The sequence below is a fragment of the Hirundo rustica genome, chromosome 4, assembly GCF_015227805.2.
Source record: "Hirundo rustica isolate bHirRus1 chromosome 4, bHirRus1.pri.v3, whole genome shotgun sequence".
In the NCBI taxonomy this organism is placed as follows: Eukaryota; Metazoa; Chordata; class Aves; order Passeriformes; family Hirundinidae; genus Hirundo; species Hirundo rustica.
In genome coordinates, this window is record NC_053453.1 from 49,642,945 (window position 1) to 49,669,447 (window position 26,503).

Below are 26,503 nucleotides of genomic sequence, written 5' to 3' on the forward strand. Positions count from 1 at the left end.
TCTATAAGAAGAGATTAAAACCAACACAAAGGAACTTTCCATGGTTACTACAGCAGATGTTTATTTCGGTTTTAGCATGGTATTTGCCAAAAATATTTTTAGATTAACTGGTTGTAGCAGTTGCATACAAAAAAAAGGACATACTTAAATATCAATTCTGTTACCTTAAAACCTATGGGGTAAGTAGATAGCCTGGGCTGTGCACCAAGCAGCACCACACAACCCACTCTTCAGAAGTTGAAAAAAATATCTACAAGTCTTTGACAAATACAAAAGGTTCCAGTTTCAAACTGCTGAATAAAATTAAAATAATGCAATACTTTTGCAAACCTAGAATCAACCCATACTATGAACAGATCCTTTTCAACTCTAAAGGACTTTTCTGGTACCCCAGGCCATAGACAGTCTTGTTATTGACTCGTCAAAGTAAAAGTGTTTACAATTGAGTGGTAGAGTTGGAAAGTGATGTCCTGTTGTTTTCCGGAAAGTTCTTGTGTAGCTTAGGGAAAAGGGAGCAACAATGTAGCTGTGGATGCCATACTTTGTTACTCTGTGCCAGAAACAACTTTTTTTTTCTGTGCAACCTGTACCGGTCATTTTAGGCTTAAAATGCTGCCACTGCCAGTATATAGTTTTGAACTACTTGCATTTGTAGTATGGACCATGTTTATACTTGAATCAGCCTGAAGACCCTACAGCAGTACACTAGCTCCAACAAGCCTTCAAAGAGGACAAAGTAGAGCTAAGTAATAACCAAAATTAGTTCTTGAACTAGAGCATCAAAAAACCACTAACTTTTCCTAGGTCAATTTCTTATAGTAAAGCTAGTACTTCTAAAATCCATGAAAAAAAAATAATGCCGGCAACATCTCAAAGAGCAGTTTTCTCCCCCTCAAGGCTACAAAGAGCTAAGAGAGACTTTCTACCTGCAGTTCATGATTCATGTAATACAATTTTTTCCCCTGTTACAAGAAGAGAATTTGTTTGGGACAAGCTAAATTGGAAGAACTTCAAACCCCAGAAGTGAATTTTTAATCAAGACAATTATTGTTACACTCAGCTCCCTAGTTGTAATGTTTGATGCAAGAGCCTATTAATCCACTCAGGGCAGCCTAAACTGGCATGACTGCACATTTATTTTTCTCCAACATCACAACCCTCAGAATCAGGACGAATCCTCTTACACACATTGCAAGCATCCATGCAGTGAAGATTAGCATAATATTAAGGCCATCTGAAGTACACAAATGAACAGCACAGAACGTTTTATTGTGCAGCCATTTGGTTACATGCAAGAGGGAACAACCCAGCGAAGACATTTGGCACAAATTACCATCATTACAATTTTTTGCATGATTTTAAGAACTCTGGTCAACACCTGCATGCCAACGTCAAAGTCACAATGCACCTCTAGGGCCTATTCTCAAGTAAAGCCAGTCTGGCAAGACTGAAGAACCAAAATACCAATCTGTTTTGGCACAAAATTAAGTGGGCACATAATACTCCACCTTCCTTATAAAGCTCAATATTTACAAGGCTAAATATCCAGTTACTTTTATTTTAATACAAAGGACCTATTTAAAACAATATTCCTCCCTCTGTTCATAACCTAGTATGACAGTCAAGAGATAACAGTCTACTGCTTGTTGCTGGCTATTTCCTCTTCCTGTTCTGACCCAGAGAAGCTGAGAGCATGAATTAAGTCATATTCACCGCTATCCCTATTCACCTACCTGATATAGGGATCCCTCCCAGACCTGTGCTGTGTTGTGGTGGGAGATTCAAGTCCAAGAAATTACTGTTTGAGGTGGGATTTGCTGTGTGGTTCAAGTGCATGATGCTATTGCGTGGGAAGGCCATCCAAGGATAGCGAGCTGCTTGGCCCGGAAAACTGAAGGAGTTGTAAACTGCTCGATGCTGTTGAAACTGTGGAAACCTCTGTGGCATAACTGGAAAGGTGCTACTGAGAGAGTTGGCATTTGTGGGTGCAGCAGGATGCAGGAATCCAGAACCTGGCCCTTTGGCAGTTGTAGTGTGTGGGGCAGGGTTCTGAAGAGATGTGGGTGAAAGGGAAGGTTGGTCTTGGACTGACAGTTCCTTCTCAATCAGGTCTGCTAAGGCTTTGCGGGTGATGTCAAAGGGATCAAACCCTAAGTCATCCTCTTGCTGTTTGGAGGAACCAAACCCAAAAGCTGCTTGCCAGTCTGTGGAGGAGGATACTGGTATAGTTTCTGTTGGAGAAGAAAGGAACAGGATTTAGAACCAGAATTAGACATCATTTTTCCATATAAAGACTTCAGCCTGTATATCTGACTGTGGTCTTTTATCTTTCATATAATACTACTTTATACACTCCCCAAAGACCCCTTATTCATCAGCTTAGAATGCCATTTTCAGATCAAACTTTCATAGACTTCTACTAAAGGTGAAGTGCTAGAAGTACCAAACAACATTTTTACTGCACAGTTGGTCTGTTTTTGAACTACAGAAAAGCCTTATCCAGAAAGTATTTTCAGGAATAGTCCCAAATAGAAAGAGACCAACGACCACTTGCTTAGAACCTTCTTTACTCCCTATTACTTCATGGAGGTGTGAGCAAACAGAGTTTAAATAAGGTTGTTGCTCAGATCAGTATTTGGCTTTCACCATTAATGCTGTGCAAAAAAGATAAGCAGGATGTTCCCCCTCAAAAGAAAGAACGTCAGAACAGTAGTTCAAAAACAAAACCAACAAACAAAACCCACAAAAAAATCCCCTACTGTCAACCATTATGAAGAGAAATAAGCTAAATTCTTGAGGAGACACAATGATAAAATAGAAAAGGGAACTGCATTACAAGATATTGTTAAATATTTTGAGGCAGAGTTACAGAAAAAGTTATCAGAATTTGCCTTCATTTTCAGTTACTGCTTCTTTTCATGATTGCATTAAGTTTGTTACTCAGCGAATGCTGGTCTATCTTCACATGATCTTTCCTCAAAATTGTGGTCAAGCCAGCTGCTAAGTACAGGGTAGCATCAGTCACAACATTAGCTCCCTCTGCTGGTAGGGACCTGGTCTGCCTTTTTAAGAAGGTTCAGTATCCTCTCAGAGCAGAAATTTACACTTCCATTTTCACTCTAAAATCCCTGATGATAGATAAAGAGTTGCTAGACCAACAAGAACTTGTCCTTTTCATTCTTATTTAAACAGCAACTATACACTCTGTATTAACTATGATCTCTACTACCTGGAAATTGTCTCTCACTGCTACCTAATCCTCACAAAATTGGTGCATCACAAAGTAAGTGCCTTAGCAGAAAGGAATTTCCTTGGTAATATTGCTTACAAACAGAATTATGATATCCAGGAGCAAGATAAACATCAAAAGATGACTATTCACTAAGTAAACTAACTATATTATAACCTGTTATTTACATTCAATTTTTTACTGATACTGTTTAATTTAGTTTTCTAGCAATTCTCTCAGACTTAAAATTTGTGAGCTCTTAAATACTGTTAACCATTCCCAAGACAATATCATTACAACTAAAATGATGTTTCATGCATATGACAGGGTATACATAGGAGAGTACCTGAAAAACACAGGTATCTTTCAGCTGATGAAATTAAACATAAATTGTCCAAATTTATAGAATCTCACCTCAGGAAGAGAAAGATTAGACACCTTCAGATAACTGTGTGGGATACTAAGAAAATTCTGAATTCTACAGAACAGCTTCTGTTATTAGAATTAGAGATTATCACACCAATATATACTGATATCATGTATTTTCCCTACTCTCAACAAAAACCTCTAACACTAAATATTAAAACATACGTATCACATCCTATGCATATTGCTAAAAAAACCCTAAAATAAGCATCCTGATAATTTAGCCATGCAGCTTGAAAGCTCTTCTTTAAGAAGAAACCCTTAGGTCAGTGCAATTCAGCTGCAGCTAAGTGACAAATTGTAACCATTTGTAAGGGGGGGAAAGCACAGTATGGAACAAGTCCTAGAGCCTTAGGTTCTACAAAGTTTTGAGCTCTATACAACTCTGTACAAAGTTTTAAGCAACTACAAAAGCAAGCAATACCCGGCCATGTAATCTGGGGACGTACCTGATGTGAAGAGGCTCTGTGGTTCTGGTGCTGTGGGCCAGTCACTCGAAGTCTGTGGAGAGCTGGGGAATGGAGGAAGTCCACTAGGGATGGGGTTAGGGTGCCGGAAGTTGTCAGAGAAGAGTGATTGTGATTCTGTTACAGCCCCTTCAAAAGGAGACCGCGCACTGTGATTAGATGAACTGATGGGTATAACTGGATTGGGTTTTGTTAAACCAGGTGGTGGTGAAGGTGTGTCACTGTTTGTTATCTACAAGCAAGAGAGAAAGAGAAAAATTAGGAGTTTATATAGAAAAGAAAGAAAAATGAGTTTATATATAAAATATTCTTCACTAACTCAGATGAAAAGTTTCCTCAAAACTTCTGGCCACAGTTACGTTTGTTAATATGCAGCTCAGCACAAGGTCAAACGAAAAATCAACTTAGCAATAGCATTTTTATTTTTTTTTTACAATTATCACAGAATCAAGCAGAGTGGAAAAAGGTCCTTTGAAATAATTGAGTCCAACCTATGACTAAACACCACCTTGTCAACTAGACCATACCACTAAGTGCTACACCCAGTCTTTTCTAAAACCATACCACTAAGTGCTACATCCAGTCATCCGCCCAGAGACAGAGACTCCACCACCTCCTGGGACAGCCCATTCCAATGCTCAATTATGATACACTTCAGAAAATACTTGCTTCTCCAACTGCAAGGTGCACTAAGTCCTCAAACCCACTTGTTACTTTCAAAGCACTTATCTTTGTGTCTTACCTGCTGAGAGCTGTCACCATTTCCTATACTGAGGGAATCTGAAGGTTTATCGATAGGGCTGCAAAAGTGGGAGGGAAAAAGACAGTAAGAGACTCAAGTATTCAATGTGAAAACTCAACATTTGCTTTTGTAGTGGAAGAAAAGCCTTAAAATAAAGACAAAAATTAAGAAGTAGAAATTAGGAAGGAAAAAGGTCCACTTTTTTTTTAATGAGACTGCTTTTTTAATCATAAGCATTTCAATCATTTGTCATAGACTGTAATACTTTTCACCTCTCCATTCTGCTTGCTGACCACCTTAAGGAATAAAAGAAAAGTTTTGATTGTGTTCATAGCAACTCTATGCCATACAAAATCCCAGAACTCTGTACTGTGACAGTATTTTGTAACAGTCAGTTCCATCTACAATACTACTGCAAAGAAACTTGAAAAGATCTATTTTACGAACGCACAAGTTTTCAGTTTCCATACAAATTCTAAATAAATCTCAGAGAGATGAAACATTAACGATTTAGTCTTGGTGGCAAGTTAAGCTTCCTACCAGCCTTTAGGATTTTAACTAGCACACATTAGTCCCAAGTCAAAAAAATTGAGGTTTGAGATGACAGAAGGGGAAAAAAACATAGCATAAAAAACTGCTAAAAATAAGGATAATATAAGATACAGCAGAAAACCACCTCAGAAAGCTATTCACTGCAAATTATTGTGACTCGGCTAAAACGGCACATCTCAGGATTCAAGATTCTTATGGGCATCTGTGAGTTGCCTCAATCATGCTAAATACCGCATTAATGAAATGGTATTATTGAAGTTCACACTAAAACCTCTGCTTTACAACTTCAAGGTACTCTCATTTTCATCTACATGTGAGAAAAGATGCACAAGCATCAAGCTGCGCAGGTCAATACACAGATTCTACAAACCAGCATCAGAAATAAGAACATGAATGTCAGTTCCACTAGGAGGCCACAATGTGATACAAGTCAAATTACAGTCATGATGTTGAAAAATATATGTAACAATTTCTTTTAACTGGGTGCAGCCTTCAGATTCTAGATACACCTTGTTTTCAAACAGCCCTTGCTGCTGCAAAGTTTGATTACTGCATACAGCCATATAGTAAGGTCAACAATTCATAAGATTTCTTCCACTTGTAATTTTTCCCCTCACCCCAAAATGACTAATCAGAATTCAGCAGAATTACTTCTCCATTCTAAAAGAAACTGTAAGAGTAATCATCAATACATTTTCTTGTGAAAAAAGAGCACTGATTGAGTCAGTATCTCAAACAGATAAATTAAGCTGAAATATTTTTGACTATAAAAGAAAAATCACCACGTTACTCCAGTGAAGATTTACAAGTACTCTCTACTTAGTGATCCAACAGCACAAATAAAGCTCTTCCATTTGAAACACACTGCTTTTGGTTAGTAATTTCCAAATACCTATAGCACAGAAGTTTGCTGTAGACTCCTCATTACACAATCAATTCTGATTGAAGAGCTGATATTCCAGTCAAATTCTTTTCCTACAGAGCTAACAGTCACAATACTGTAGTTTAAAAAGCTATGAGTATGATAACTTTTACTGACAATCTAAGTGATGAAAATGATTATTATACTTGAACCTGCCTAAGGCACCTTTATTTGCAAGACAGACTTCAAGCGCTCAGGAATGACTAAAACTCATTATCTATTGACTACAATATTTTTACTTACATTAAATACATTATTTTCAGGAAAAGAAAAAAGAATTTCACATCACTACTGAGATGCAATTCACAGGCTCTCTGAGCACTCCTCAATGAGACTGCTATTTAGCCTAACAAGAAGGTACCACTTTCAACAACCCTCTCCATTTTAATGCATTGGTTCAAAATTGATTTAAAATTAAGACTGGCAACCTAATCAGCAGCACCACTGCTTGAAATAGGGTTTACCTTGCTTTTTTCCATACAACCTCTGAATGAGCCTAGCATTTATTACCTAAAGAGGTCCATAAACAAACCAGCATGACTACAGACTAAGATTGTAACTGCAAGTGATGCATAAGGAGGAAAAGGACACCAGTTCTATTCAAGAAGGGCACCAAAAAAGAAAAAATGTTGGCTGGCAATAAGAGATTACTGTAAGCAGATGAATTACTTCCTCTACACAAAGAAGCCTCAGTTGAATCTGCTGCCCTGTTGTCCCTCTGAGTCGTAAATGGGGAACCTTTTCCTTCATGTTATGTTCTGGAACACATCACTGGAAGGAAATGACAGATATTTTAGCCCTAACATTCAACTTGCCTCTATGGAAGCTCTTCCAAGTGACAAGCCCCTTGATGTACAGCAAATAGTGTGTTATTTTTGTGGAAACTTCTGTATAGAAAAAAAGGAAGGGCTCAGCTCTGACTGGGGCTGCACAGCTGTACAAGCTCTCAATCCACTGGTTATTCTGTTCCCCTCAGCCATTACCTGTACTGTAACTTACTAACTTCATGTTAGGGTTCTCCTGCACAATCTGCCAATCAGTCTTTTTAATATGGGCTACACTAAGCCCAGCTTTTTGTGACCTGATCAGGATTTGTATCCAGCTCTCCAGCCAGAGAGACTGAAGAATCATTCCCTCCACACCAATCAGTGAGAGAGAAAGCAAGCTATCTGAAGTATAAAAGGCAGCACAATTACCCGAAATCTGAGTCTGCACCATCTGGAGTCATGTGTTCTGGGTCTGTGCCATTTTCTAATATAGGAGGCGTTTTCCTGTGTTCCATTGTGAAACCGTTGGCTGATTTACTTGAACTCTGTAATGATGGCCAGGCATCTTTGTTATTACTGTTGGGTCTGGAAAAAGGCAAGAGTAAAAAAAAAAAAAAAAAAAAAATAGAAGAGTTCAAGTTATGAAGAAAGTGTTTTAAAAATTGTAAACACTGGGGAAATAAATCCTTGTGCCAGACAATCCATAACAATAGATTTATCTGGATATTATTTTTCAGATTTTAAATGGCGATGACTTAAAAAGTTAGTGGGATAGGTAGGGTAGAGAGAAAACCAGAGTAAATTCTGTTTTCTTTCCTGAATAGATAGCTGCTTTGCCAATACTAAATTGCAAACTTGTCCAATTGAGGGAGAAGAAAAAAAATGTAAATAAAAATGAAAAATGCCATCAGTAGTTCAAGTCTCCAGACCTCTGCATACCTCACTTAGAATTACTTGCTTTAGCCCATAACTATTTTTAAGTTCTGTAAGTTATGAGCTCAGTCATTCTTTTTTTAATATGTTTTATATTCCTGGTCCTATCAAGCCTGGCCACAACAGATAAAGTTTTATGTTTTACACCTACACAGGAATCCACACTGTTCAAGATGCTGGTTCCTTCAATTCTAGTTTAATGCCATAATTCCTTCCTTTTTAAAAAGTAATATTAAATTTCACTTTAGAGTGCACATTAGCACTGAAAAAAGTTCAAGAGAGGACTCAAAGCTCAAGTTTTCGTTGTAAACAGTTACATTCCATACAAATTTTCAGCAAAATGGAATATAATCTATAACCAAATGGATTCAAATACAGTGGTGTCTGCTAACCCTGCAATCTTACTGTAAAAGATCTGCTTTCATGTTCTCAAATTCTTCTACATTACCTGCAGCTTTTTGTTTGCTTCTGTTAGGAGCTGGTTTTAGTGTCCAAGCCCTGTCTTCGTAAGGAAGCAGCTTTCACAAAAAAACTCCAACAACTTAACATAGATGTCCCTCCTGATGTTCCCCTATGTTAGTATGCTCCTATTACATGGTCCAACATTTCCTCTACATCTTCAGGTCAATTGACTAATTTCACAGTCAGAATCTGAAAATTTCATGAACTGCTTTTAGAAACACAAATGTTTCCTACTTCTATTCAGATAAAATTAGTAATAGTAGCTCCCTTCAAATCTCAGTACTTTTTAAGATTTGCCATCCTATATCTATCTTTTCTCAACTACCTATACAATATGTGCATAGATGAGTACCTTGACCTGACTTACAGATCTCATCTTGGTTTTGCACACATTTGGACTAAGTTAGAGCTAGTGAGTTGATCAGATACAGAACATCAGGGAATGAAGAGACAGCAGCAGAATATCTGTCATTTAATAGTCTCACTTGTACAAAAATTAACTGAACTAGATATATCAAAATTGTCAATCCATTAACAGATTTATTTTAAATATCCAAATTTATGTTCACTACAGTGCAAAGCCATCTTTATACTGAAACTAACTTTAAAATGCCACTTAAAAGTCAGTTTTGCATCTAAGGAGAAAGGGAGAAATAAATCCAAGAGAAAAAAAACTGGTTTATGTTTTGAGGTGGAGGGTTTTGTGGGTGTGGGGGGTTTTTTGTTTGTTTGTTTTAGTTAAGTTCAGGCTGCATGCCTCTGAAGGGCTGTTTCCTAAAAGACTCGCATGTGCTTCACAACCAGCACTGGTACTTCTTGTAGAAAAAGAAAAAAATCATTTCAGTTCATCAGAAAAATGTCATCAAGAAAATAAAAAAGCTTAACCTGTTTTAAATGTGGAATATATACCTCCAATTTTAAGAGAACATAGTCCATAGTCACCACGACTATCAAGTAACATACCAAGAGAGAGTACACAAAGTGGCCCTAGGGGATTTTAACAGTTGCTTTCAGCAGGATGAAAAGGTCTGCAAGTAGGACCTTTCAAATTAAAACAATTGTAGAAAAACACTTAGAGTTTTACAAACTGTTTTCTACTACTGGATATTTATAATTAAGCATCTATGATTTAGAACTCAACTTCTGTTTTATTCCATTATGAAACAGAAATTCTGCACCCCAGAAACACAAGAACCACTTCAGAGTTGTCAGAGGCTGTGACAAACTTCTAGAAATATGAATATCGTGTCAATGAATCCTACAAAAACAATCCTACAAGAACCCAACTGGCTAGAAGCTGTGAAAGAACAATGTGCATTCACCAGTGCAAAAGCCACATTTTGTACTGATGAGATGGGTCTTCACAAAACACGTCAAAATCCCAGCTGCAAGAAATTCACTTCGCAATCCTAAAGGTGGTGCCTAGGCATTAGCAAAGAACAGAGTCCGAGTTGTGATTATGCTGTTCAACTGACAAGAGAAACTACCTCCAAAAATTATCACTTGCTGCCTTTAGAGTAACATGAAATTTTTTCCATAAGTGCTGAATGTTAGCACCACGGACTGGCCAAGCTCCGTCTCTTCATTGCTTCCTAAAGGCTTAAAAGTTTGCTGGAGTTTCAGACAGCGCATTCTTCCCGCACTGGTATAATTTGTTTCACTGGGATCTAATTAGGTTTCAAATTAAAATTAGTTCAGTTTTCAAACATAAAATAATCAATACCCAAATTCAAGAAGTGGTGTATTTGTTTTGCTTGCTGCACTTTGCCTTTGGAGTCAGTATCGAACCAGCGCCTGAGAAATAAGAAGCAGCTCTGTCCTTAAGAAAAAAGATTCCACTGGAAGCCCTGGCCATTTGCAGTCGAAGTGCATATGAAATTGCCTTCAGAAATTAAAATAGTCCCAAGTATACCACCTAGAATACCAGTTCTCAGAATTGTATTCTGCTCATTCAAGATGCTTTGACAGTATTTTAGTATAGTACCCGCTTTCTTATTTAGACGGCTGTGCAGTGATGCTGCCACTGGCAAACTATTGTCTGAAAAATTCAGCAGTGCATGAACTGGCACACAACCCAAACCCTGAGTAAAAGGTCAAGGTACATATGAAGTGCAATCTAACTTTCACACTCCCCTCTGCTCACCTCCTTTATCAAACTCCTACAAAAAGAAGTGGAAGAAATTACCAACAGTTTTTACTTCTTTATCTTAAATATGACATTTGAATGAATAATTAAGGACTGGTAAACCTCAGACATTCATTTACCTTTGTGTGACTTATACACGCATATGGACAAATCTTTTCACAACTTACTGAACAAACTACTTCAACAGAATATTATTTTAGCAAGCCATAGTAGGTGATATCTGCAACTACAACATAGTAAAAAAATATATGGACTGCACTATAAATCATGATGTAAAAAAACATACTAAGGTTATAAGATATCCTAGTTGTAAAAATACAAACTGCATTTATAATGACGCCATACCAAGAGAGTAGACATCTGGTCTTTAACAAATACATTTGGTTTTGCAAATATAAAATACAAGGTCCTCTTTCAGAATATCTTGGTCTGAACTACTGATCCAAACACAGACACGTTTCTTTTCTAAGAGACACATTCTGATTTAGAACAAAGTGGTGCATGTGTTGTGGTTCTGTCCCAGACAGGGTTAATTTTCGCAGCAGCCAGGAAGGGGCATGGCTAGGACAAGGAGGCATCAATTCTATACCACCTTAAGTTATTTTCTGGGGACTGGGGAAGGGCGCTCTTATGGGTCAGCATAGCCTAGCAGACAAAGTGGTCAGTACTGCTGGGGCCTTCTGCAGGATGAGCAATCACTTGTGAATCACTTGACACCTTTGTACCCGCTGCCATTTGTATTGTTGCTGTTACTGTTTTTTTTTCTTATCTCACTGCTGTTTCCAGTAAATTGTCCTGATCTGTGCCTCCAATTCTCCTCTTCTAGGGGAGGAATGTGGAGTGGTTTCAGAGGGAACACTAAATTGGAGAATATCACTCCTAAACAGTTTCTCCACAGAGAAAACCTATCAGATTTTATCATATATAGGTACTAAAAACAGTAGGCAATATTGGGAATCAGATAGGAATAAAAGTTTCCTTTGGAATAACCAGAAAGAATAACCAGGCAGTCCAGCATCAGTACTTACGCATCATACCTCTGCAGTGCTGTCACTTTGTTCTTGTTCTTGTCAACTGTACCCGTAGATAACTGGAGAAAGTTGGGGTTTAGTTTGTATAATTCTTGCAGTAGTTTCTGTTCATATTCCTGGTGCTTACCCGCCTAAGTAAAGAGAAACTCTCAATGAATGAATACTCATTTAATATATATATTTATAGCTATATTTTAAATATATTTTATATATATATAAAATAATGTTCTAAAAATACTTAAAAGGCATTTTATCACCAAAACACAGATTAGTGACTAAATGTCATATTGCTGCTTCTTTAAAGTTTCTCATCCTGTCTCCCAATTTTCAATCTTTCTACATTGCATTTTAATATATATTTTTATATATTATATAATATATATTTTATATATTATAGGTATTACATATTATAGATAATACACATATTTATATATATATAAAAATATCATATGTCCCCTTTACAACTTATCAGGTCACTCTTGCCAAACTCAAAACAGTGTTTCTCACTCTCAGCACAGATGTGATCTCAACAGCTCTAAAACTTGCCTAGAAATCACTTGGATCTACCTACCTATTTATAACTTGTTGAGACTTCAGAAAAAGCAGAAAAAGCACCTATACCCTTACCAGAACTTGCTCCTCAGTTCTAATCAAGAGCTTCACAAATATACCATAGAAATCATAAAAAACGACATCTCCAAGGCAGTCCTGCATTTCATATTTCAACCATATTAAGCTTTTCAGAAGATGGGAAGAACAAAAAGTTGCTTTTAAACAAAAAGTTCTTCCAAAATGAATGTAATTTTATATTGGCTTAATAAAATAGCTGATGTGTATGACATGACAAACAGTATATTCTAAATAATAACTGACAAATCATTTTTTTTAATAACTGAAAAATTTAAATATTCTTTCAGCTAGTTGAATCAATTGAGAAAAAATTTTTTTTTCAGAAATTGTGGAGGTCCAATCCAACTTCAGACTACTAGAATCTGGCAAGTGAAGGGAGTATTTTTCAGTCTAGCTTGCAGATAATATTCTGTGGCTTAATATATAAAGCAAAACCAGGAAGATCTACTCCTACCCCCGACATTTAAACTAACATCTGAAATTCAAGATGAGCCTTCATCATTTTTGTATATTATGACATCCCAACCTAAGAATAACTACTTGAAAATCAAGTATTGTTATGAGTTGAATCAAGATACAAAATAAAACAGTGAATTTGTTCCAGCTTTCTCTACAGTTTCCAGATACTAGAATATATCCTCTACCAAAGGAAATAAGTGCCAAGATTTATGGTCGGGTCTCATGAATCTTAAGTCTGAAACATCAAAGTTATTATCTATCACATCTTCAGTACTGATTTAAAAGCTCTCACACTACTTGCACATATGAAATATAACTTTTATTTACATTAATTAATTAATTAATATTTTGTTGGAAAAAGAATGGAATTACTGCACAGGCAATGTGGACATACCTCTAGAAAAATTTCACAACCTACGAGAAAAATATAACTTTTTTTTTTAATAATTAAGCATGAATAGACAAAATTCAAAAAAATAGTACTGTTGATAAACTACATTCCCTTATGGGTGCCTGTAGAAGGCCAACTGTGTATCTCACTGAAATACTTCAGATCAAACCCTATCAATGCCACCATTCTTTTGCTACTTAATTCTCCAGTTCTCCATTACTGTTTGATTCTGAACATGTCCTTATGTAGTCAACTTACACACCTCTCAAGAAGGATTGAAACATCTGGTGTACGCATCATCTTACCCACTTTCTCAGTGTCTACGCCCGAACTGCTACCTATAGTAGGAAAGAGTGTGGTTCTACAGTACAGTTCACCTAAATGCAAACCTTGAGATATTCTGCACCCTGCAAATGCCTCTTTCACCATCCAACTATGACTGTAACAACTAGGTAGATGCAAAGATTTGCACAATCCAGAATTTGCAAATGTTAAGCAGCTGAGTAAGAAGAAACTTCTCTGGATCTCTCAACTTGCTTCAGTGACTAAAGACTGAATATCATGGCCAGGTACATCAGGGGTCAGTCTTCAGTTCATTTACTTGCCACATAAATGCAAGAAAGAAACAAGTTTAAAATCCTGTATAGGAGCTTGCAGCAATGATGTTTTATTTATAACAACCCAGAGGCCAAACTTGGCATCTCCAACCCACCTAAAATTCCCAGCTTCACTTTCCAAGACTTCCTGGAGTTATACCAATTATTTTTAGTTTGCCACAATAATTAGATCTATTAATTATTTAACCTATAATACAAATATGCCCATTGACAACTTTTTTTTTTAAAATACAAAGTCTGCAACAATGAACATTCAATCTCATTAAATGGACCTGGAAATTCACTGACAATTCACTTCCCAAGTGCAGGAAAGCGGGCACACCGAAAACAATATACTTAAGAGGTGTGTAATTTCCAACTACTTTTAAGAAAGCAATATGAAATTCAAAAAAAGTTTAAGCAATATAACAAGGAACAGGGAAGGAAGATTCATGTAAGTCACCAAGATGATGTAAAATCCACTCAAGACATCCAAAGAAACTCATACATGAAAATTAAATCCTGACAAAGGTACATAGCCTATCAATTTTAACTAGCAGTAAGGCCAGAGGACTGACAGTTTGCCTCTGACTTCTACATAAAGGGCTGTAGAAAAGATTCTGTGAACTACAGACTGCTAAGTAAAGCTCCATCCTTCCAAAGATTACAAGGAAATAATAACAACAACAATTTTTAAAAACAGAAGTTCATGGATAAACACAAGTCACTGGGATTGAATCTGTCTTTTGTAAAGGGAAACCCTGCTTCATTAACATGAATCCTTTATAAAATCAGTAAGCATAAATAAAGAGGTATCACAAAACTTTAAAAGAAGTTTTTGATAAGGTTTCACACCAATTATTTATTAATCTGCCATGGAAGAGTGTGTGAATTGAAGATGGTTCAAAGTGTAACTCCTTAGGGTGCAGAAGCAAGCAATGAGGACTGATGACTGGCATCAGTTCTATGCAACACCATCAGGATGCATGAGAAAAGACTGAAAAGCAAGTTCTTTGCTAACAATATCAAGCTTTTTGGGTAATGTTGATAATGAGGAGCTCCAAAAGAATCCCAGAGAAATCAGCAAACAAGAAAATGGAGACAAATAATCTTCACCAAAGATATGTCAGATGACACAAGAAAGGAAAAGTAGCCTAGACCATAGTAACCCACTCCTGATCTGTGAAATGCCTGTTACAGCTCAGAAAAAAGATGCTGAGGTTACTGCCAACAGAAATCTGAAACTGTTAGTTGATTATGTACTAGCCACAAAAGATGTGCTGGGCACCACTAAGAAGGCCACTTCAAATAAACTGAAATAAAATGAAAAAAAGCACATATCACACTACATAAAATGCACTGAGAACTGGTAAATTAAACTTGGCTTCCCTCATGTCATGCATCTGAGCTCTGCATCTCAAGGAGGACACAACTAGAAAATATAGGAAGGGAAACAGATATTGCAGAAATGGAGCAATTGCTTTAAAAAGTTTAAAATACTAGAAACTATGATTTGGAGAGAAAGCTAGGAGAGACTACATCAAGTATTGCCGCATCACAAAAGCAATGAATAAAGTGAATAAACCATTTTGCTTTCAGCAAGCACTGCAAAGCTAAGATTAAGGGACACTTGACAAAACTTAACTAGTTAGCAGTTTAACACAAGTAAAAGAAAGCACTTTATAAAACAGCTAGTGAATTTCTAGGGCTTGCTGTCACAAAAGACTAAAGGGTTGGCTGTATCAACAGGTTCAAAATAGATTAAATAAATTCATGGCTGACAGGTCTATAAAAAACTAAAAAGACTAGACAAGAACATACCCTCAAACATGCACACGTAACAGATCTAGGTGGTAGGAGAAATACAGGGGAAAAACAGGGAAGGTAGTCTGGTTTGCACATTGTCCCTGAATTTCTCCTATTGCAATTGTATGCTGAAATCCTCAGAAATAATTTGTGCAAAGTATTCAATAGATACAGACATTCTTCGTTATTCTCTGGCTTACATCAGCCTAACACATAAAACAAATTCTACGAGAACAACATTTGTGCTGACACTAAGGGTGGGAACCCACCGCTTCATGGACAGACCACATGCAAAAACTACAGCACAGATGCAAGGCTGGCATACATGAGTTTAAAAGCTTTACCATACCTCATGTAGAAGGACAGAGGCAGATCAATAGACCTCCAAATGCAAGGCATTTGAGACAGTAAGGCTATCCATTTACTTGGCTCCCTAACCTAGACAATAAGCATTTTGATGCTGAGATAGTAAAAAAAAAAAAAATCCCAGCATCATTTTTTAATGTGCTATTATAGTGACCCTCAACATTTTATTTGCAAATGGTTTCTAAATGCTTCACAAGCTAGAAGAGTTATCAGCATTCTGACAGCCTGGTCAGTCACAATACAAGAGTCAATCCATGATAACTGTCCACACACACCAATTATACAGTAAAACCTAGATATGCACTAACTTCTTTCACAGAGATCTAAAATGACACTACCTTACTTTAGTATGAAAAAAGGGATAGTTAGCTCAGGTTATTTGAATTCTTGGCTAGGAGTTTGTCTTTATCTTTTTTGCTTCAAGAATACTCACCGGACTTCTCAGACTTTAAAAACAGCACGCAATGAAAAAAATTGAACTAACTGTTCTTTGCAATACCCAACTGGTTAATCACCTTCTGGATTTCGAAATTCATTGCTGACATAACATTCAGCAAACACATTACACATACTAGACTAAATCATAGACAGTAAGACACACATGCCACATTTCATGTGTTTCCCATTCACTACACTTACCTGCATTTCTTCTTTTGTGAAACTGGCTGCTTCATCACCTAGTTCATGTAGATACATGCAGTCTGGTTTTGGACACTGCATATTTTTTAGAAAATAACTGCAATATTTTGTTGTACCTAATGATGCCTGAAGGAAAAAGAAAGTAAGTACTGGAGGTTAAAAATGTCTCTAGCCATATAATACAAGAAAAAGTTATATTTAAAAAAAAATTACCTCAAGATTTGTAATTCCATCATAATGCATTTTTGATGCAAATAGAATAAAAAGTCCATTTGTAAGAAATATTCATATTCTTGAGGATTAGATAATTAGGATGCATTTTTATTTTTAACAATTCTAAATAATTGCCTAAGTAAGAGCTTCAGTAAATATTTGCATAATCATACGGAGGCAAGTAGCAGGATCAGGAAATGAAAAGTAACTAGATTTTCTATAGCCACCAATTTGGCCAAATCAGCCTGAAAAACTGTTTACACATACACCAAAAGGAAAAAAACCTTTGATTTCCCAGGGAGCTTTTGAGAGGTGTATATGGACTACAAAAATGTTCTGTGAAAGCAAACAGTGGGTTTTCACACTGTACTATTATGCTATACAACAAAAAAGCCACAGTGAGCTTGAGAAGGAGGTACTTAAAACTTTGTTTTAAAAAGTTATCTGCTAACCCACCAAAATACTGCCTGCTGGATGCTCACTGAACTTCCATTTTGATATTAATACCAAGAAGAGAAGTCAAAAACCAATGTGTCGCTAGAGGACACGAAAAGAATGGCACTTACACAGCCAAGTTTAGAGCAAAAAGAAGGGAAGTTTATTTACTTGACCTCGCTTATATAGATTCTGGACAATGACCAGGGATTGGAGAATAAGGTTGCCACCTCTCCACCCCACTGGCCAGACTAGAAGTCCATCAACTGTCCCTCATCAGAGAGGAATGCAAAAACAACCACTTTTGTTTATGTTACAATCCGTGAGAAGACTCCACTACAAAAACGCAAACAAATCAGAAGGCTAAAACTCAGAGCAACACCAATGCACTGGACATTCTTGTTCAGCAATACAAGCATACCTATGCAAACAAAACTGTATACTAATCCCTGATATTAGTGTTCTAGAACATATATGCATGAACATAAAACTACTACCACCTTAAGTGTTCTGCCGTCTACCACCACATTATTGACACACTGTATGGCTCTGAGGGCATCTTCTGACCGGATGTAGGTTACATACGCGCTGGCACTTGGACCCTAGGAAAAAAAACACACACTTATTACTTGTTTTTCTTTCCCCAGACAGATCTGATCATTAAGTCACCTTTTAAGCTGCTCACTTCATAAACTGGTATATTCAGGGCTTAATGTTTTTAATAAGAAACTGACAAAAAAGGTAGAAGCCATAAAAACTCATATGTGATGCATTAAGAATGAAGAAAAGAGGAAATGCATCAGTATGTTGCATGAATGTTCTAAAAATACTTAAAAGGCATTTTATCACCAAAACACAGATTAGTGACTAAATGTCATATTGCTGCTTCTTTAAAGTTTCTCATCCTGTCTCCCAATTTTCCATCTTTCTACACTGCATTTTGCATCCAACTTTGAGGGTCTGGTTGGAAAATGCCTCAGTAACTTAACAGTAATTTGATTCTTGCAAGGCCTTTCTTTCTTATCTACTGCTTAATCAGAAACAGGGAGCCCTAGATTCACTCTGCACACATGTATTCTCTAAAGGAATTAAAAATAAAAAATTAAAGACCTCTGGCTTACCTGTGAGCCTGCATATGATGTGCTGTTATTAATGACAACTTTATGTATTTTACCAAACTTCCCAAAATATTCTGGTCGTTTCAAAACCTACAAGAAAAGAAAGTTCAAGTGGTATACTTGTTCTTCTCTGAAACTGTGCAGCTAAAACTTTTAACTAATAAAAACCAGGTCTCTCCTAAAAGGAGAGCACAAAGACTTAGATTTGCTTTCCCACATAAAAACATTGTTACTTGCAATACAAAATATGTTGTCACTGCAGAACTTTAATGACAAATATCCCACATTTCATGCTGTATTTAAAAAAATTCTTTCAGTACTCTGATTACCCAAATCCCACCCTGGCAAAATATATCCCATTCAGCATAAAACATTCCTGCATATATCTGTTTTATAATTTGATTTAAAAATTAAAAATCACATTCATTCTCATTTCCAAATAACCATACACCTTAAACTTGCATTCGGCTATATTAATTCTAAGTACAAAATGCTGAATCCTGACTACCCTGCTCCACACTCCAAAGAAAAAGGGAGTAAATCAATCAGCTTAAGATAATCTCTAATTTTCAAAAAAAACAGACTAAATAAAGGAAGACAATAAAGAAAAATTTTCAGGGACAAGAAAAAACATATCAGAATCAACATCATGTCGATACGAATGAGTGACTATCATATCAGTAAAGGAAAAAAAATAGTCATCTTGCCCTTTCTGGAATCAGTACTAACAGATGATTTAGGGACCCTCTGCAAAGCAAGAGCATCACCAGCATACCAAGCAACTCTGCTGAATAACTGTTACCTGTGTGCCATTAAAATTGGCAACATATTTCACGAATTTATACCAAAGGCCTTCCTCCTTTCCTCCCGCCCCCCCCCCCCCCGCCCCATCCCTGTGATGGAAGAAGGTGCAGAAGTACTGACTACTCAGACTGAAGCTCGACAAAATAAAGGCATTTCTGTTCTAGATAATAACCTGAGAGTTTATAAAGGAAGACTTGTTTCCTCTGCTCCATCTTCATGGAGCATCACACTTGGAACATCCCAAAGAACTACATGGTATGTTGTATAGACAACCAGTCATTCAATGGTCTATTCTGACTGCTCTTCACTTAGTCTACACCTTCTTGAAACATTCTACACCCACTCTCCAAGCATCATTCCAGAAGAGATTGACAATCCTAAAGAAACTTCCCTTTTACCCAAGTACACTGCAGATTATAGTCCAGGCACTATATGTCAGCATAGCCTTCACAATCCTCCTAAGAGCATGTCAACAGAAGAGGATCCACCTGTACTACATCATGATCCACAGACATATTTCCAGAAACAGCACATAGCAGCCAAGCTCCCACCAAATAATCTCAATTAATGAAGGAGTTTTTTGCCTGCTTCAGGAGAAAACTTGAATATATTGTATGTTTTTTTAGCTCATCTTTCTCAGGCTAGATTTCTTGAAGATCCAGTCAGCTTGTGCTATATGCAATAGTCAGTAAGTACACGTTATTTTCTGGTATGTCATTGATAACACTGCTACCAATACACAGAGTGCAGCACATCCCCACCCCCCAAATAAACCCACTCCTAGTTACTTCAAATATTCAGTGTAAAATTACCAGAGGTTTTTTAAAAAAGGAATAAACAGTATCTACTACTATTTCTCTTAATTACAAATCCTCCATCTGGTCAAAGAAACAAAATTTCAATAATAAATTCATATTGCTTTTTCAATGATAAATAGCCCCAAGCCAGTGCTGACAGCTGCTTGCAAATACTTTTAGTACATACTGAAGTGTTACACACCAGATCAGTTTTAACTTGATTTTTTTTCTCCTCCCTTCTTATCCTTCCTTTTTTTCTCCTTCACTAAAAGCAGCTTTCCACATTTGTTCTTATACCAGTCTTCTCATACCAGTCTACCAAAATACAGACTATACTCTGAGACCTCAGAAACAGCCACTTCTGTTTGCGACGTCTCCAGATAATTTAGTCTGATAAAATTAATTTAATCTGGCACCATAATTTTGAAGACATCTATCTTCCCCTGCAGTACATTTCCTCTGTATCTAATTCAAGATACTTTTATGCATTAGCACTTACTCCATTGGCCACCTGCAGCGATGACTGATGATTGAAGTAAATAAAGCATTTTAAAACATAATCAGTTTTCTCAAATGAAAACCTCATTTTTGATGATGCAGAGCAGTAAGCCAACTTTTTCCAGGGTCTTCCTCTTATTAACTTTCCCCCACAACTTCTTAAGGACATAATCCTTATAGTTCTTCCTAGTATACACTTCCAAGTGCTGGCTTTTTTCTTCTGTCTCTACAGATTTGTGTGATACTGTGTATCAGTATCTTGTAATCCAACCAAGCTCCCATTTTAGAATTGGTGATTCATGATATAGCTGTATAGAGCCAGCAGCTCCAACCTAGGAAAATTGAGTCCTTCTGCTAATTTTTAGTTTAAAACTAAACACCCATTACTAAAAAAAGAACTTCCCCCCCACCCCCCCCAAAAAAAAAAATTTATATATCTATCACAGGGCACCTGTACTCCCTAAAACAGGGACAAACACTGAGATTATTATGGAGGAAGAAGCTAAGTTCTTTTAAGAAGAGGGGCCCTAATGGCAGTGAACCTTTTAGACATGACTTCATTTTGTACCCTTCAGGGAGACACAAGGGTATTCCAGTGTTTCATGGCAGCAAATTAAGAGCAAGATCTGCAAGCGTGAACTGCTCACCTCTGGATCTGCTAGGCGCTGAGATAGCCCTACCACGAAGACAAGGTTCTTCTGTACAACCCGTACACTGGCCAAATGTTTGCGATTCTCTGATATCTTCTGTTTCCTCTCATTTTGTTTCTGTTTCTTTTCATTTTTTATCCTCTGCAGCTCTTCCTGGGAGAGTGGTTTGTACACTGCTGGATCTTCTGGATATGGCTAAACATAACAAACAGCATTAAAACCAACCCATATAAGAAACAACAGCTTTGAAAACCATTAACCACCATGGTTTAAAGTAAAAATTTCTTTATTATACTGATCTGAATATTATGGCCACCCACATTATAGAAGTACATTCAGTCCTTTGGGAAAGGTAAGCATCTTGCATATTTCCATGGATTTCTTCTATTTATAGACATAATATTGATTTGGGCAACAACCACATTCTACCCCAGCTGCCTAGTCAATTTGGTCAACATTACAAGCAGTTGCAACATGACAGCCAATGCATCCTATTATAATTCCACTAACAAGAGCTTAGTGTAAGCAGGATGAAAGCATGCACTTTACTGTCTGATACAGACCTGGGTACTTAAATGTCCTCAAGACTGAGGTATCAAAATACAGACATAGCTTCAGTGCTCTACTAAGTTCAAGACAGTAACACCATTATACTACTCAAACTTTACATGGTTAATTTCTTGTGAAGAGACAGATTTCAACACAATTAATGCATGCTGACTTAACAGTATTCTTGCCATGCTTATGTACAGGTTTGAAATTTGGTCTCTCCCTCTTAAAGGTAACTCCTCAAACACAGATATAACATTATATTTTAATCTCAGAAGTATACAAGAGAAGTACAAGTATCCTCAAAGTTACCTAGAAAGACTGCTCTATTCATGCTATAAAAGCACTGTTTTAGCTGCATCTTGCAGACTACAGCACACAGTTGTCTGCCCCAGATTACTCCTCAAAGGAGTCCCACATTCCTTATCTGTCCCAGTTTTTTCAGACTGAAAAGTCAAGTTTCACACTGTACACAGAAAACAATGCTAAGCACAAAAACAAGTACATAAAACAGAACTCAAACAAAAAGTTTCTAAACACCAAGAAGTAAAAAATGAGAAGAGTACAGGAGATGTGAATTAAGACAAAGACTTCAGACCAAGAAGCTAAGCTCAAGCTCACCAGTATGTTGAACTAAGATCTTTGCTTGTACTACCATAACCAAAGGTTTCAGTGTGCAAATCCAACAAAAATGAATTTAACTTTTTCCTGACTGTCCTGTGTAAATGACAAGAGTACAAAACTAGTTGTCATACTAAATAATCTGAGAAAAATCTAGAGCAGATGAATATGTTTTAAGGTAAAACCGTATCTTCCTCCTAGTAGCATGATGTTACTCAAAGAGCCACCAAGTGTTCAGACCTGATAGTCTTCTGAGTACATCCCCAAACAAATCCAGATCCATTTTTCAGTTTAAAGTTCAGCATTGTTATGCTATACGTGAGATATCTTCTGAAAATATGCTACAGTTGACTTGAGCAGAGGGCATCTCACAGTCAAACATCAAGTCCTCTGGAACATGTCTTGGTATCACAAAGGAATTTAAATGTATAATGTACTTTAGCAGTAGCCGAAGGTGTCCTTAACATGAAAACACAATACAGACTCAAGTTATCCTTGAAGGACAGTCAAAACCATAACATTTCTCAAAAAGATATGTTACTCAGAGTTAACACTGAATATGTTAAATAGATTTCAGAATGTACTGGATGAACACCAATGACCTACTAGTAAGGTCATCTGAGATTTCCTATAGCCAACTATTATCTTGTGTTTTAACACATCTACATATGAGGAATTCTGAGATGCAGAATAATTTTATATTTAATGAGCTTTTCAAAATCTGTATTAGTCGATCTTGTAAACTAAAGAATGAAAATGTAGGGTTTTTACAGGAAAGAAAGACTACTGAGTACAAAGAGTGAGTTAACTCAGTTATCTTTGAGTTCAAGTAGGAATGGGAAGAAAAGTGTACCAATATAACAGATACAGTTCCAAAAATATGGCTTGCTCTACATCAAGTGATGTCCTATCATATCCACAATCCATTCCTTCAAAGATTAATTCCTACTCCACATCCCCTACAATGCAAGGCAAAACTTGCAAGAGTGCTGCTCTCTGGTACTGTACAAGAAATGCATTAATGGAGAAATGCATCAATGGTTTTCAGTAGGTTCAGTAAGGCTCCTGAAGTTCCAAGGAAACTACAGCAAACAGCGCCAAAATTCATCAGCTTCTTTCTTGCCAAGTACAGCCACATTCAGAGCATACCCTCAAGTGAGTATCAGGTCAGACAGGACATTTCTTCCCTGTACAGCTATTTGCTGCTGGAGGCTCTGAACATCAATCAGGAAACATCCTGGGTAGCTCAAGCATAACCTCAAACAGAACATTTGTATGTCCAAATAGTAGTTTGTATTTCTACAGGAAAGCATAAAAACTCCCAGTAGGAACACAACTTCAGCAGCTTCAGAATCAGGGGAGGATAAGTGTCTCCATCTCAGCAGAAAGCTTGAGGCTAGCTGAATAGGAATTTCAATCATTAAGCAGCAGCAGTAATTGGTTTGCCACCAAGGATAACCACACTTGTTTGAGCAACAGAATCTTCCGAAGTTCTCATTAGATACTGCAGAGCTGTATTAAATACATGTTTTGTACGTATATCACTCATATGACATGCTTATAATGCTTCCAAGGAATAGAACTAGTTTGATATCTTGACTTGCAGAATCTGCAAATGAATCTGCACACATCTCTTGAATCCCAAGAATAACTCAAACACAACTGATGAGTAGATGATTTTCCTATCTATGTATTGTGTGTGGCACAACAAATTAGGAGATATTGCACATTTAAAGAGGGTGGAAGGCAAATAAGCCCAGCATCAACATCTCAAAAACTAATTCTAAAAAAAAAAAGTATTAGAAATAATTTTCCTTTCAAATAAAGGACAAAATCAGTCTAGAGATAGGAATATAAATTATTTCATCTTCAGAGTCATTGTTTCCCACAATGCTGAAGTTCCTGAACTTGGATGATGGTTCAACTACAAACAGGTGCATGCACTGAAGACTGCTGGAACAAGTCTCTGAAAGCCAAGCAAGGTGGACTGACAGCTGGTGTACCTCACAGCACCATTACGCTGTCTGACACTACAATTCCGAAGTAGAGAGAGGACTATACATACCAGAAGCTCTCAGGTCTTGCAATAATTAAAATGGAAATGCTACTGACATGCCCACATCTTACTGTTTTTTAAACAATGTACTTGCTTAACATACTGTCTCTAATGCCTTGGCTGATAAAGGATTTGAGATCCAAACAAAGTAGCTACCTCAAGTGTTATCAGCACTGATGTATTCTCAGATGCAAGACATTAGGAGATATCAACATCACTGATTCCTTAAGTTTAGCTGACACCTTTCATTTAAGTTATACCAGAGCTTTTCAGAAAAAAAACATTGAGGTTCCCCAAACAACTGTGCCGTCATGGAATATGACCAAATTTTCTTTACACTAAGTGCAAGGTAGTCCCTCCAAAAACTTGAACAAAAGTTTGAATTTCTCTTTTGAAGTCTTTGTTTCTATAATCAGAGATAGCCCTTGATGAATTCTCAGTCTTCATGACTAATTTTGTCTTGTTATTTAAGGTTTGCTTTCTTTCAGACTTTTTTCCCCATTTCCCAATAGTTGAAAGCTGAGCCGTGATTTATCATAGTTTATTATGACTTTGCTTTTGTTATTCCCAGATGGGTCACATTCCTTCCACACAATGGATGCACCAACATTTCCCACTTGTTGTCTTGCTACCAAGTAGGTCCTGAAACAAGAAATACAAAAAAAGACAGTAAAGTTTATGCAGAGTATACACTACTATACTTATATTAAAAAAAAGGCAATTTCCTACTTATTTCAAAATATCAATTGTTGCACCAAACTACTTAGTTGTGGGATTAAAAGCATAGGAGGAAACACTAACATTTGAAGACTGTGCATTAAGACTAAGTGTTCCTTTTACACAAAAGTAATAGGAGAAACATGGACAAAAGCATGCTTAAAGCATATTAATTTCTTGATCATACATCTAGCAATATACTACTTCCTTCATCCGTAACACAAGGTGCTAGGAGAAATAAAGGTTGCTCAGCCAAGGAACTGGAGAAAAAGCCAAAGCCACACCACAGGAACAACTGTGTATCAAATTATATTACTTGGTGGAAGAGCAAAGCAATTAAGAAACATGAACAAGATAGGCTTTTTTGTTGCTGGATTTAAAAAGTGCAGGAACTAACACTAAGGGCTGAGAGTGGCATATTCTAATTAAGCACTTGAGATGGTATGCATTATTCACATGACAAACAGGACTTAGACTGCTGAATTTTACAGAAAGGAGATTAGAAATATCACTGCAAAGATAAAAATCACTGTCTTTACAGTCAGAACCAGCATGTTTGCTGATCGCAAACCAGCTTTGCCTACAGAAATCTCTTCTGAAGACAGCATATATTCATTCTAATTTGACTAGTTAGAAGCTACTTCACTCACAATTAAGAAATTGATTAACTAGAAAAAACAGGAAGCCTTGCTAAGTATCTTAAAATTGGCTACACCTTCAATTCCAAAGGGCAACAGGATCCCAAAGCAAGACAATTCATTTTTTTTTAAGTAGGTATTTTTGCAGTTAATGAATTAAATAGAAACAATTTCTATTTCTCTAGAAATAGACTATTTTCTGAGTCTATTTTAGAAGATTTAGACAAAGTTTAGAAATTTTTTAGTATGTTAATACTAAGAAGTACCAGTTTCCAACCAGCATTTAAGTTTAATTCACAGTAGCACCTGACTAAAGCAAATGTTTTTGTATTACTATTATTCACAGGAGGAAACTTAAGGCAGACTAAATCAATTGACTGCAACCACATGAACATATTCTGCATGTGCAGATGTTAAGCTATACAACAGTCCAAACATGTAGAAGTACTCCCTCCTAGGTAGAAGAAACCACAAGCTAACACCTTTTCAGTTAGAAGTGAATTAAAGAAGCTTAGGAAGACAAAGCAGGTATATATGCAATGCACAGTTAAGAGCTAATGGCACAGGTGCCACTATAGCATTCAGCCAACTATTTTATTACAGACTTCTCCAAAATCTCCCCCAAACACTTCAACCACAACCCCAGAACAGGGAACTTGTTCACTGCTCCTCTCCATGGATTACTGCTCAAATTACTGGGTAAATCATACTGCATTCTATAACACTGGCACAAATAGCAGATTTCTACTATATAATTGTAAATAACATATTCGTCCTTGTTTTAATATATGTTTATCCACAGTCCATTTCACAGTAAGTATTCTGCACTGGTATACTCATTAT

General features: G+C 36.7%; 1 protein-coding gene across 6 annotated transcripts in view; it reads right to left on the reverse strand.

Annotated features, from left to right (window-relative positions):
• The window catches only part of CNOT4 (CCR4-NOT transcription complex subunit 4), a 77,694-nt gene that overhangs the window by 14,412 nt on the left and 36,779 nt on the right, over window positions 1-26,503 (reverse strand). For 3 of the 6 annotated variants that reach the window (XM_040062271.2, XM_040062267.2, XM_040062265.2), the window contains 9 exons: window positions 21,077-21,274; window positions 18,334-18,420; window positions 17,713-17,814; window positions 16,565-16,690; window positions 11,675-11,808; window positions 7,535-7,690; window positions 4,865-4,922; window positions 4,105-4,354; window positions 1,734-2,231 (listed from right to left, as the gene is read on the reverse strand). In XM_040062271.2, coding sequence (XP_039918205.1) covers window positions 1,734-2,231; window positions 4,105-4,354; window positions 4,865-4,922; window positions 7,535-7,690; window positions 11,675-11,808; window positions 16,565-16,690; window positions 17,713-17,814; window positions 18,334-18,420; window positions 21,077-21,274 — 1,609 coding nt within the window. The remainder of the gene's footprint in view (window positions 1-1,733; window positions 2,232-4,104; window positions 4,355-4,864; window positions 4,923-7,534; window positions 7,691-11,674; window positions 11,809-16,564; window positions 16,691-17,712; window positions 17,815-18,333; window positions 18,421-21,076; window positions 21,275-26,503) is intronic. The other 3 variants (XM_040062274.2, XM_040062269.2, XM_040062266.2) reach the window with 2 other exon arrangements.